The 13,700-nt window shown below is 50.7% G+C and overlaps 1 protein-coding gene and 1 pseudogene across 11 annotated transcripts in view; one reads left to right on the top strand and one right to left on the bottom strand.

The window, feature by feature from the left end:
* RBM4 (RNA binding motif protein 4) overlaps positions 1 to 10,103 on the bottom strand; it is a 52,430-nt gene extending 42,327 nt beyond the window's left edge. For 3 of the 11 annotated variants that reach the window (XR_010129132.1, XR_010129131.1, XM_063693261.1), the window contains exon 1: positions 8,785 to 9,213. Coding sequence is in view for 7 of the 11 variants with exons in the window: in XM_063693261.1 (XP_063549331.1) it covers positions 8,785 to 8,805 (21 nt within the window). In the remaining 4 variants the exon portion in view is untranslated. The other 8 variants (XM_063693262.1, XM_063693257.1, XM_063693256.1 and 5 more) reach the window with 7 other exon arrangements.
* Positions 10,104 to 11,290: 1,187 nt separating this feature from the next.
* On the top strand, positions 11,291 to 11,417 carry LOC115936429 (uncharacterized; annotated as a pseudogene).
* Positions 11,418 to 13,700: the final 2,283 nt, after the last annotated feature.

Genomic DNA, 13,700 nt, shown 5'->3' with positions numbered 1-13,700 from the left:
CTCCTTTTGTCAAAAGGCTCATCACCCTATCCAGGCCAAAAAAATCAAGCCTGGCTTCAACTCAGTGGGAAATCAAACCCTCCACTGAAGTCCTCCCCTCTGAACTAGCCAAGGTGGATTTTGGTCTACATTCCCACACCACAGCAAACTATCTCCGCCCCTGGGCCCTGCAGAGAAAGACCTTGGTTGTTTATCAACAGAACGGCGGATGAAAGCGAGGTCCCCAACTTCCCAGAGTGGACGCACCTCGTAAACTTGCCTTTTGCCAGTGAATGCCAAAGGGACTACTCTTTAACCCACATCCCTGCCAAAGCCAGGACAACCACGTAATAGGCTTAAGGATCCTTGAGACAATGGGAAAGGATATGGGCCACGGTCCTGCAGGCAGTAGCTCCAATGACACTTGGGCTAGCCTAGACAGGTGACACTGTGCCTGGCCTGACTAGCAGGTACCACCCCAGGCTGAGCACTATGCTCCACCTGAACCCTGGTGACCAGGAAAGTTCATAGACACTGCTCCCCTCGGCCTCTGGACATCCCACAGAAATAGAGAAGAGAAGACCGAGGGAGGGGCCGATGCCTCCAGTTTCCCTCCCATGCCAACCTCAGCCCCTTGCCCTAAGCCCCAGCTGGGGGCAGAGGCGGGGGGGCATACAGTACCTTTTCGACATGGCGACAGCCTTTTTGTAGGGATCGTCGTAGCTGGCCCGGGGTGGGGAGAGGCGGGTACGCTCATAGGGCGGCGGGGTGCTGTTGGCGTTGGCAACGGCCCCCTGGGACATGGACAGGTAGGCTGCAGACGGCTGACCTGCCCCATCGTAGGCATTGCCTGGCTGGCCGCGGTAGGAGGCAGCAGCCTGGGGATGCTGCTGGGCAGCATAGGAAGCAGCCAATGAGGCTGATGACTGAGTGCGGTAAGGAGCTGCCAGGGTGGCAGAAGGTTGGGCCCCGTAGGCTGCTGCAGCACCATAGGAGCCAGTGGCCGCAGCAGCCGACTGAGCCCCATAGGAGCCTGAAAGGCCCATTGACGCTTGGGCCCCGTAACTATTCAGCTGGGTCTGCACAACCGGCTGGGCCCCATAGGAGCCAGCCATTGGGGTAGTGGCTTGTGCGGCATAGGCTGCTGGCTGGCTGGCATAGGCAGCAGCTGTGGCTGGCTGTGCCACATAGGCAGCAGGTTGGGAAGAGTAGGAAGCAGCCTGCTGTGCAGCATATGGGGCAGACTGGGCATTGTAAGAGGCCGAGGGCTGGGCATTATATGAAGCTGCCTGGGCTCCATAAGCTAGTGAGGAGGCTGCAGACTGGGCCCCATAGGAGGCTGCCTGAGCCCCGTAGGAGCCTAAGGAGGAAGCTGCTCCCTGGGTGTTGTAGGAAGAAGCAGCTGCACGAACCCCATAGGAAGAGGCAGCCTGGGCGCCGTAAGAGGATGGCTGGTTACCATAGGAGGCAAGGGAGGAACCCTGAGCCCCATAGGAGTTGAGCGAAGAAGCCGCAGCTGCCTGACCCCCATAGGAGGAAAGGGCTGAGGCTGAGGGCTGGGCTCCACCATATGGGCCGAGTGAAGAAGCTGCAGCAGACTGGGAGCTAGGACTAGCCAGCTGGCCCCTGTATGGTGCCCCAAGGGAGACAGAGGGCTGAGCGCGGTAAGAGGCTGCCTGGGCTGTCATGGGCTGAGTCCGATAGCCAACACCCAAAGAGGCAGAAGGCTGGGCCCTGTAGGCAGCTCCCAGTGACACTGACGGCTGGGCCCGGTAGGTAGCTGGCTGGGCCGTCAGAGGAGCCACATAAGAGGCTCGGGGAGGTGAACGGCGCAGAGGGCTGCGGTCGCGACCAAAGAAGGGTGGTGTGGGCTGACGGGCTTGCCCATCAAAGCCACCAGTGCTGTTGCCAAAAGCCTGCTGGTAGTCGAAGGTGGCAGAGAAGCCACCAGTTCCAGGGAAGGCCGTATCCCCAGCCCCTGGTTTCTTGGTCTTGTCCCCAGACTGGACAGCCAGGCCAGGCCCCTTCTTCTGACCCTTGGTGGAGAGTTCCACGTTGATGCGCTTGCCCTTCACTTCTTTGCCGTTGAGCTGCGCGATTGCGGCTTTGGCATCTGCTTCCTTCTCCATGTGAACAAACGCGTAGTCTGATAAAGCAGCAGACAGAGGGTTAGCAATTAGGGGGGCAGGGCATGCTACCTGATGGGTCCCAAATTGGACACACAACAGCACCCAGCTGTTGCCAGCTACCTCCAAGGCCTCCAAACCCTCCTCTCCAGGAGTATGTCATAAAACGTAGCTCCCATATAACAAAGCTTCTGACTGTCCCAAGCAGTCATCTTTGCCTACAGCCTTCTTCCCATTCTCCCCTTTACAAACCCTGCCACCTCACCCAACTTCCCGGTGAGAGAAGGAGCAAAGATGAACTGCAACACAGGATAAAAATCTTCACATCTCCTGTAAGTACAAACCAGCAGAAGAAAATGCAGAAAGCGTTCCTAGATCACTCCGTTCTTCAGTGTTCTCAACCCAAACTCACCAAACAGCTTTGAGGCCTGGCTCACTTTTGCGGCCTAACTCTCAAACACTGGAAATGACCACTCACGTTTTGGTATGACCCATCTCTCAGCCCACGTCCAATTAAGGCAAGAGAGTTAGACTGCAACAAGCAAGCAGTTCACAACATTCCAATATGATCTCTCCGCTTTTTCACAGTACTTCCCAAGTTTTCAAGGCACTCTTAGGTACAGGAGGACCTCATTTGGGCCTCACAATCCTGTGAGGTAGGCAGGGCAAAGAATCAGTACCTCCATTTAACAGGTGAACATACATGCTCAAGAGTTTTTATATGGCTTGCCCCACTCAAAGTGTGTTAGAGTCAGGACCAGAATCACAGCTCTTCCAATGCCGCTTTGCTACACAATCTATCCCTGAGAAGTCAAGGTATAAGGCAGGACTGTGTAATATGACTACAAATTTAGGCTTAGAAGCAGAGAAGATGGACCCTGTGTAAGCCAATGAGGTATGGGAATACAAACTAAGCCTACTGGCTGAGTTCATGCCCAATCCCCCTGTCCCAGACCACACTGCATCCTCCACTGTTTCCTCTTTAAGGGACAGAGGTATACCTTACACCTTGGGCTTCTGTTCACACAGCAGACTGCTTGCCAGAAAGATCTGGTTTCTCACCTATAAGGTATGAAGCTGCAATTACTGCAGCTAACAGGCTCTGCTAACCAGGTTACCCCTGCAGCTCTCATTATGACCTGAATAAGCTGCGGTAGGAGAAGACAGGATGCTGGTCTCAAAGCTATACTTATCTACTACACAGAAGGAGAAAACTTCAGGGAATGAAGGAATGGAAAGAAATTCTCATGTCCACACTCACAAAGCACAGGCAGAATCTGAAGGAGAGAATCCTGCCCCTAGGAAATAAGGCTCTGAGCTTAGCTCCATTCTCGATCTGTGGCTACTCTTAGATAGCATCCAAGTACCAGGATGCTATCTGTCACATCAGTTTAAGAAACAAAGAGCTACCCAGATGACAATACTAAGATAAGAAACATTCTTAATAACCTCCAAACAAGGGTCCTCATTTTTAGAAACTTTCGTACTGGGATGCCTTATCTAGCTGCTCCTACAGAACAAGTCATTTCCCTGGATTTGAAGACAATGACACAAAACTCAGGATAATGGGGGAAAAAATGCAATCAATAAGTAGAAGTCAGAAGTGTGGCATAGCACAAAAGGGATCCTTAATTAGGAATTCAATGGTCTCAGTTCCAGACCCAGGTTATCACTGACTTGTTATAAGATCTTAGGAAACTTACCATTTAGGCAGGTACAGGGGCTCATGCCAGGGCTTTGGGAGGCCAAGGCAGGCAGATCACCTGAGATCAGGAGTTCAAGATCAGCCTGACCAACATGGTGAAACCCTGTCTCTACTAAAAATACAAAAATTAGCTAGGTGTGGTGGTGCACACCTATAATTCCAGCTACTCGGGAGGCTCTGGGGCAGGAGAATCACTTGAACCTGGGAGGTGGAAGTTGCAGCGAGCCGAAATGGCACCACCGTACTCCAGTCTGGGTGACACAGCAAGACTCCATTTCAAAAAAAAAGAAAAGAAACTGGCCAAGCACGGTGGCTCACGCATGTAATCCCAACACTTTAGGAAGCCCAGGTGGGTGGATCACCTGAGGTCAGGAATTCGAGACCAGCCTGGCCAACATGGTGAAACCACGTCTCTACTAAAAATACAAAAATTACCAGGGCGTGGTGGCTGGCACCTGTAATCCCAGCTACTCCAGAGGCTGAGGGAGGAGAATCACTTGAACCCGGAAGAAAAAGGAGGAGGTTGCAGTGAGCCAAGATCACTGCACTCCAGCCTGGGTGACAAGCGCAAAACTCCGTCTCAAAAAAAATAAAAAGAAACTTACCATGTATTTCCTCCAACACATCTATCCTACCTACCTCAAAGAGGTTCAAGAGAAAAGACAAAAGTACCTTGTAAGATATGAACAGCTACAGAATAAGGAATTATGATTATTCAAACCTAGAAATAACCAGAGATTTATTTCCCTATAGAATATTATCTTTCATCTCAAGCAAAACACAACGCCATGCAAACCTAGAAGCTGGCACAGACGATAAAAGAACACAATGAGACCAGGCGCAGTGGCTCACACCATAATCCCAGCACTTTGGGGAGGCCGAGGCAGGTGGACCACCTGAGGTCAGGAGTTCAAGACCAGCCTGACCAACAAGGTGAAACGCCGTCTTTACTAAAAATATTAAATTAGCCGGCTGTGGTGGCATGTGCCTGTAATCCCAGCTACTCAAGAGGCCGAGGCAGGAGAATCACTTTAACCCGGGAGGCAGAGGTTGCAGTGAGCCAAGATTGTGCCACTGTACTCCAGCCTGGGCAAAAAGAATGAAACTCCCTCTCAAAAAAAAAAAAAAAAAAAAAAAAAAAAAACGAACAAAATGAATTATCACAACTCTGTCCTCAACACTCCCATGGCCAGAGCCTTATCTACCACCTGTGAAAAGCTACGTGTTTCCTTTGGCCTAGCCATAAGGCACTAAAGTTGTCCTGTGATCCTTCATCTCCACTTTGAATAGAGTAAGCTTTAAAAAAAAACAACCAGCATGTGGCCTAAGAGCCCTTTAAAAGCAGAGGCTGGGCCAGACATGGTGGCTCCCTCCTGTAATCCTAATAATTTGGGAGACTGAGGTGGAAGGATGGCTTGAGCTCAGGAGGTCAAGACTACAGTGAGCTGCAATCACGCCACTGAACTCTGTCCTGAGCAACAAAGCGAGACCCTAAAGAATGAATAAACATTTTTTAAAATCTTCAAATAAAAAATAAAAATAAAACCAGAGGCTGAGGTAATCCTCGGGAATGGCAAAACCACCTAGAGATGGCAAGCAGAAAGGCCCCAAGTGAAGAGGAAGCAGAGTTGCTGGAGCTCATAGGCACTTGTTGCAGGGAGGGGCCTCCAGACATTCTGAGGGAATATTAAGGAACAATTCTAACAGTCCTGATTATTCTATCCACAACTTCCTGACACTAGAATGAGACAAAAACTTCCATGGGCTTACAAGAGCATTTGGACATCCCATTGTCTGTTTCCCTCCTTAGTGAGTTTTATTCAGACCAAGTGGTGAAATCTGAAAATTGAGATTTCACATGTATGATTCAAATGACTACCCAAATGAGTTTTGTAACTGATCAAAAAATTTAAAAATCCAAGCCGGGCATGGTGGCTAACACCTCTAATCCCAACACTTTGGGAGGCCGAGGCAGGAAGATCACCTGAGGTCAGGAGTTCAAGACCAGCCTGGCCAACATAGTGAAACCCTGTCTCTACTAAAAATTCAAAAATTAGCCAGAGGTGGTGGCCTGTAGACCCAGCTACTTGAGAGGCTGAGGCACGAGAATTGCTTGAACCCAGGAGACGCAGGTTGCAGTGAGCCAAGATCTCACCACTGCACTCCAGCCTGGGCAACAGAATGAGACTCTGTGTCAAAAAAAAAAGTAATAAATATATAAATAGCATAAAAATAAATACAAAATTTAAAAATCCATCTGATAAAAGTATAACCAAATTGTATCAGGAAGTTTCTAAGCCTGACATTGGAGGGGAAAGTGTGAATAGGTTGCCCAGCTAACTCAACTGCATCCCGTAGTCATAAGCCCCATCACAGTAAGTGCAAAGCACAGACCTAGCTAGATTAAAGATGCCCTAACACCCAAGTACTCCTAAGACCATTAAAACCAGAGATCTGAAAAATTCCAGGAACGTTCTTGCCCACAGATCTAATTCAAGGAAACTCTGAAGGAAATCACTGCATTGGGACTATCAAGTAATGTTTTACAGAGATCTCCAAATGGTCTGGTGGCATCACAACTCCTCCAGTAACAAAGTTAAGTGAATCCAGAAAAACAAGTTCTCCTATCTTAAGACTAAAAATCTTAAACTTGAAGGCTAGGCACGGTGGCTTGCGCCTGTAATCCCAGCACTTTGGGAGGCTGAGGCGGGCGGATCACAAGGTCAGGAGATCGAGACCATCCTGGCTAACACGGTGAAACCCCGTCTCTACTAAAAATACAAAAAATTAGCTGGGCGTGGTGGCGGGCGCCTGTAGTCCCAGCTACTCGGGAGGCTGAGGCAGGAGAATGGCGTGAACCCAGGAGGCGGAGCTTGCAGTGAGCTGAGATGGCGCCACTGCACTCCAGCCTGGGCGACAGAGCCAGACTCCGTCTCAAAAAAAAAAAAAAAAAGAAAAGAAAGAAAAAATCTTAAACTTGAAACTACAGAGCTCTGTATAGGAAAAAGAAACAGTCACTCACAAAAATGAAGAGAAGATATTTTCCTCTTTTGTCTTTCAGATCTCCCCACAAGTCTGAACATGTTTCCGGAAGCTGTTCATCTTTGAACACCCAATAGGAGGAAGCTGTGGAGTGGTTACAATCCACTGTTGCTATTGAGATTTCTGTTCTACAAATCCTATCTAAGCTCCTGGAGTAACCAAGCAACTATGTTGTCTTTTTTTCCTGTGAAATAAAACAGAGCTGGTTGTCTGGTGCAACACCAAGCTTCTGTGCTTTTCAAAGCCCTGTCAGCCAACACAAGGAGACTCAATCAAATGACCATTCCCAGCACAAGAAATGAGTACGCTCTTTAGAGAGCCAGTCGCTTCTGCTACACTCCCAACTTTCAACCCTCACTTTCCGTCATCACAAACATAAAAAGACATCAGTGGAGGATATGATGTTCAAATCTTTCCCAGTCTCTTACATCGAATTATGTCAGGAGCTCTGTTACACAACAATGTAACTGCAAATAGTTGACCACCACTCCCGGAGTAAGTCAATGCATTTTTGCTAATCAAATGTTTACAAAGGAACAAAATGCACAAAACTCCCTCTAACTCTCACAAGGAGTCAGCCAGGAGTTCTAAAAATTCATGTGCAGTTATGCACTTCACCCGCATTGTCACTTGGTGTTGGGTCCCAAGCAAATTTCAGGCAAATTTTTGACTTTCTCTACCACCTGAAAGCCAGCAAGAAGCCTAAGTTCCAGGGAGACTGTCCCTTCAGATGTTTGACTCTAGACTCTCAACCTAGTAGCCACTCTACCTAACAACCACAAAAAAAACTTGGTAAGTCAATTAAACACAAAACTCTCACAAATGAGACTCATATACCCCATCCTTTTGCTGGACAAGTACCCAATCTGAGACCCTCCCCCACCACTCTTTTACTCTAAACAAAAGCAAAAATCCATGCACCATACAGCCTGCCTCAGAGCACCCAGCAGGAAAGCCCGATTCCGGATAGTCGTGGACTTGTATAACCTGAGTTGAGGAAAATAGAATGCAGTATTAATGCAGAACAAGGACTTGTTCCTAGTAGTGGACACTATGACCCTTTATATTTCCCCCACTTAAAGGACTAGGAATGGCCCCAAACATGTGCCTTTCCAGGACAGCAAATGAAATATCTTGGAGGGATAAATAAGCACTTGCACCCACATTTATTTCCTATCCCTGAAACTTCTCACACAGGGTATGAGCAGGTATGAACCCACCAGGAGTAGGGCATCAGATACTCCCAGGCTGCATCTTCCAAAATGACAGGGCAAAGTTAACTCTGATCTGTTCCCAAGTGGAGCAGAGACTGGCCACATACACAAGGGCTGTCCCACCAAATCTTGGCAATGTAAAAGATAAAGAGGTTAAGGGATAAAAACTCAGGCTATGAAAAAGTCAGCTGGGTCCCTAGTCAGGCTTAAATTATGGTGACACATTTTTCTCGAAGAAAAGGCACCGGGATCTGCCCTGAGAATCAGACTACTCAAGCAATGACTACTACTGATTCAGTAAACCGTGTTTAGCCACTGTTTAATGAAGAGCTCTCACAGACCCCTCCCCAGGACCCCCTCAGCCAGAGTATGCCCCCCTGCAAAGTCACCAAGCTTATAAAAGAATGACACTGCCCTAGGGCACTGGCTTGGCATGTAAAGACTACGCAGAAAGGGACTTCATAAAACAAGCTTTCTTGCACATGCAAAAGGCTGGGGTTTCCAGTTGACAGATGTAAAATCGAGCCCAAAGAAAAACCCCAAGTTTGAGGGAGGAGAAAAGCACAGAGCTGCCACGCCTAACCTACCTAATACTTAAAGGCCAAAGTCATTCGGAAGGGGCCCCTCTCGTACCCACGTGTAACTGTGCCCATGAGTAGACCCATGCCAAACAAGACTAAAAGACCCCAGCCCGAGAAACGTCCAAGGGCCCCGTTACCTTCCGCTTGAGCACATTCATCGGGAGGGAACAGAAGGGCGGCCTTGGGGCGTCAGCCCCCACCTTTTCCCTCTTCCCTTGCTCTGACCGACGTCTGGAGAGGAAGTGGGGAAGTGGAGAAATCTTCCCCGCTTCATGATCCGGCTTGTGCCCGTCACTTCCCAATTTCCGCTGGGTGCCAGGCCCAGGAGACCAGGAGAAGGCGCGCCCCCGGTACACTCGCAAGGCTCTCAGGCGCGTCCCCGGCCCCGTAGCTTGGCTCGCAGTGGCCGCCGCACCCACCCAGAGCCGCTTCCTCCTACTTGGTGGACGGTTCCTGGACCGCAGGGGAGGAGGGTGGCTCTACCCAACGCGCCCCCAACACCTCCGACCTGCTCCCGCGCACTTCCCCACCCCTCCCAACCGCGCAGTGACCGACCCCCGGGTAAGGGGCGTGGCTAACAGGCAGAGTGCCCCGAGCGCGCCCCCGCCCCCGAGCGCGCCCCCGCCCCCCGAGCGCGCCTCCGCGTTACCTTTCACCACGTCACACTCGATGACGCGTCCGCGGCGCTCGAAGAGGCTGCGCAGTTCCTGGCTCGTGCATGCAGCCGACACATTGCCCACGAAAATCTTCCAAGTATTAAGAGGCCTTGGGCGCGACATCTCCACCACGAGCGCGCGCCCCGGCCGCAGCTCGTGGCCGTGCAGGGCTTCGATGGCGCGCAGCGCGCCCGCGTTCTCGCGCATGTGCACGAAGGCGAACTGTTTCATGACGGCGCAGCTCATGACCGTGCCGTAGGGCGCAAAGAGGGCGGCCAGCTCCTCCGGAGTCGTATCCGCCCCGTCGACGTTGCCCACGAATATCTTCATTTTGTCGCCGCAGCCACCTTCCTGGAGAGCCCGGACCTCTCCTCCAGCGACAGGCAAGACGTCCGAACGACCGGCAGTCCTCCCCAGGAATGGCTGGCGACCGAGAACCCCGCCGCGCAGGCGCCCTGGCCTAGCCAATGGGGACTCGCATCCCGCTCGTCCAGCGACCAATCAGAAACGCTGAGGGAAGATGTGCTCAGGCACAGCCAATCCCAGAGGGCCTAGAGCCCGCTCGTTAGCTGAGGGGGTGGGAAAGGGACGACCAACCGCCACAGCCCGTGGCTGGAGGGGGGGTTGGGAAGAAGAGGGAAGGGGGGTTGGGAAGAAGAGGGAGGGCTGAAGAGAGGAGACCGCGCGCGAGCGGCGCCGGCAGCAGAGAGGCCTAGTCTGTAAGGCGGCCTCTGGCCCGGGTGGGGCTGGGACCGGCGGGCTCCCAGGAGAACTTTGTTCAATTGGAAGTCAGGGCTCCTCCCATTCTGGAAGCCCTGTCCAAACCCGCGCCTGGAGGTGGCCGCGTGAGTGTACGGGGGAAGGCCGGGCCTGGCGGGAGAAACCAGGACAGGCGCCTTGAGTCGGCAAACGGCTCCCAGGACTGTGCTGAGCACCGCGAGGGGACCTGAGGCAGGCCCCGGAGAAGCCCTCGTGCCATTAATTGATTCTTTGGAAACATTCCCTGGGGTTGCTGAGGTCCTGGCAGCCGGTGAAAAATCAAAGGCCTCTGCCCTGATGGAATTCCCAGTCAAGAAATAATGGAATGACGCTATTGTATGTTGAAGGTTTTCATAATAAACAGTTTAATAAACGAGAAAATTAATTCTGCAGGAAGCAAAAGTTGAACCTTAAAAAAAATTTTAGTCCGGGAGCGGTGGCTCACGCCTGTAATTCGAGCACTTTGGGAGACCAAGGCAAGCAGATCACCGGAGGTCAGGAGTTCAGGACCAGCCTGGCCAACATGGTGAAACCCCGTCTCTACTAAAAATACAAAATTAGCCGGGCGTGGTGGTGCGCGCCTGTAATCCCAGCTACTTGGGAGGCTGAGGCAGGAGAATCACTTGAACCCGGAAGGCAGAGGTTGCAGTGAGCCAAGATCACGCCACTGCACTCCAGCATGGGCGACAGAGTGAGATTCCGTCTCAAAAATTGTTTTAAACAGATTTGAGTATGTAAATAAGATTGTTGCATGGCAGACAACATCAAAAACATAGACATGTGACAAACTCAGGGAAATATTTGCCTACGTGTTCAGTCAACAAATAGCACCTACCATGTGGACACCACCAAGAATATAGCAGTGAACAAAAAAAAAAATGACAGAAATCCCAACCTTCTTGGGTCTTATGGTGGGGAGAGACAGGCAAGAAATAAGTAAAACATAAGCGTGTTAGATGGTGATGAGGACTTGGAGTAATCAAGGGAACTAAGCCATCCTCTGAGGGAAGATCATGCCGGCCAGAAAGTACAAGTCAAAGAGTGCTGGGGCAGAAGCAAATCTGGTTCAAGGAAGAGTCAAGAGCCAGTATGGGCCAGGCCCGGTGGCTCACGCCTGTAATCCCAGCACTTTGGGAGGCTGAGGCGGGCGGATCACCTGAGGTCAAGAGTTCGAGACCAGCCTGACCAACATGGTAAAACCCTGTCTCTACTAAAACTACAAAACATTAGCTTTGCGCAGTGGTAGTATCATAGCCAATGAGGTTTATCCGAGGCGCAATTATTGCTAATTGAAAACAAAACATTAGCCATGCATGATGACTGGCACCTGTAATCCCAGCTACTCAGGAGGCTGAGGCACTAAAATCGCTTGAACCCAGGAGGTGGAGGTTGCAGTGGGCTGAGATCACGCCACCACACTCCATCCTGGCCAACAGAGCAGGACTCTGTCTCCAAAAAAAAAAAAAAAAAAAGAGCCCAATATGGCCAGAGCCTGGAACAGAGAGCAGAATAGGAGGGTGGGAGTTGTGTAGCACAAGGCCATTGAAATGGCATGTGCTTGGGCCAGGCGAGGTGGCTCACGCCTGTAATCCCAGCACTTTGGGAGGCCGAGGCGGGCAGATCGTGAGGTCAGGAGATGGAGACCATCCTGGCTAACACGGTGAAACCCCGTCTCTACTAAAAATACAAAAAATTAGCCGGGCATGGTGGCAGGGGCCTGTAGTCCCAGCTACTAGGGAGACTGAGGCAGGAGAATGGCGTGAACCTGGGAGTTGGAGCTTGCAGTGAGCCGAGATCGCGCCACTGCACTCCAGCCTGGGCGACAGAGCGAGACTCCGTCTCAAAAAAAAAAAAAAAAAGAAAGAAAGAAAAGGGGCACTACTCTGGTATCTCCTGAAATCCAAACTGCTGGCAGTATTCCCAGAACAGGATATCAGGAAACCCCTAGCTACCCAGTAAAGATAGCCATTTTATTTATTTATTTATTGAGACAGAGTTTCACTCTTGTCACCCTGGCTGTAGTGCAGTGGTGCTATCTCGACTCACTGCAGCCTCCGCCTCCTGGGTTCTAGCAATTTTCCCTGCCTCAGCCTCCCGAGTAGCTGCGATTACAGGCACGCACGCCACCACGCCCGGCGTAATTTTTGCATTTTTAGTAGGGGTTTCAGCATGTTGGCCAGGCTGGTCCCGAACTCCCGACCTCGTGATTCGCCTGCCTCGGCCTCCCAAAGTGCTGGGATTACAGGTGTGAGTCACCCCACCTGGTAGGTAGGGTCTTACGTTAACACAGTGAGACCCATAGGTGCTTTTAATTTTTCTAGTAGCCTCATTTTAAAAGGTGAAAAGAAACAGGTGAAACTAATTTTAGGCTGGGTGTAATCATGCCTCATGCCTGATTACAGGCTCATGCCTGTAATCCCAGTGCTTTGGGAGGCTGAGGCAGGTAGATCGCCTCAGCCCAGAAGGTTGGGGACAGCCTGGGCAACGACCAAAACCCATCTCTAAAAAAATTTTTTTAAAAATTAGCCAGCAGCCGGGCGGGGTGGCTCATGCCTCTAATCCCAGCACTTTGGGAGGCCGAGGAAGGCAAATTACGAGGTCAGGAGTTCGGGACCAGCCTGGCCAACATGGTGAAACCCCGTCTCTACTAAACATACAAAAAATTATCTGGGCGTAGTGGCGTGCGTCTGTAATCCCAGCTACTCAGGAGGCTGAGGCAGGAGAATTGCTTGAACCCAGGAGGCGGAGGTTGCGGTGAGCTGAGATTGTGGCCGCTGCACTCCAGCCTGGGTGACAGAGTGAGACTCCGTCTCAAAAAATACATACGTACATATTTGTGTGTGTGTGTATACACACACACACACACACACATACGTATATCTGCGGGTGGTGGTGCACCTGTAGTTCTAGCTACTTGAGAGGCTGAGGAGGAAGGAATCGCTTGAGCCCAGGATTTTAAGATTATAGTGAGCTGTAATGGTGCCACTGCACTCTAACCTGGGCAAAAGAGTGAAACTGTTTCTAAATACATAAATTAATTAAATAGATGTAAAGAATCTTGCCAAATTTCACAGATCTGGCAAATCAGAATGCTGGGGCTTGAATAAGGATCTGACTCCTTGATCTAGAATAATGGAAAGAGCATTAAATTAGGCCTAGTTCAGTTTTATGGTCCAGGTGGGCAACCCTCTTCGCTCCTGCAGCCCTCACTGAGTTTCTCATCTGTAAATTGTCTAGCTTGGCTTGGCTGATCTCAAAGAAAAGTTTGCAGGTTTTTTCTTTGTTGTTGTTGTTTGTTTGGTTTGGTTTGGTTTGGTTTTTTGGAGACAGTCTTGCTCTGTCGCCCAGGCTGGCGTACAGTGATGAAATCATGGCTCCCTGCAGCCTGGACCTTCCGGGCTGGTCTTGAACTCCCGACCTCGTGGTCTGCCCAGCTCAGCCTCCCAAAGTGCTAGGATTACAGGCATGAACCACCATGCCCAGCCACCCCCAGATAAGTTTTTAATTTTTACTTTGTAGAGACGGGGGTCAATTTGTTGCCCTGGCTGCTCTCAAACTCCTAGCCTCAAGTGATCCTCCAGAATCAGTCTCCCAATGTGCTAGGATTACAGGCATGACCCACCACACCCAGCTAGATT

The sequence above is a fragment of the Gorilla gorilla genome, chromosome 9 (assembly GCF_029281585.2).
Source record: "Gorilla gorilla gorilla isolate KB3781 chromosome 9, NHGRI_mGorGor1-v2.1_pri, whole genome shotgun sequence".
NCBI lineage: Eukaryota > Metazoa > Chordata > Mammalia > Primates > Hominidae > Gorilla > Gorilla gorilla.
Note: the sequence above shows the minus strand (reverse complement) of the source record. Positions and strands in the feature narration are given on the sequence as shown.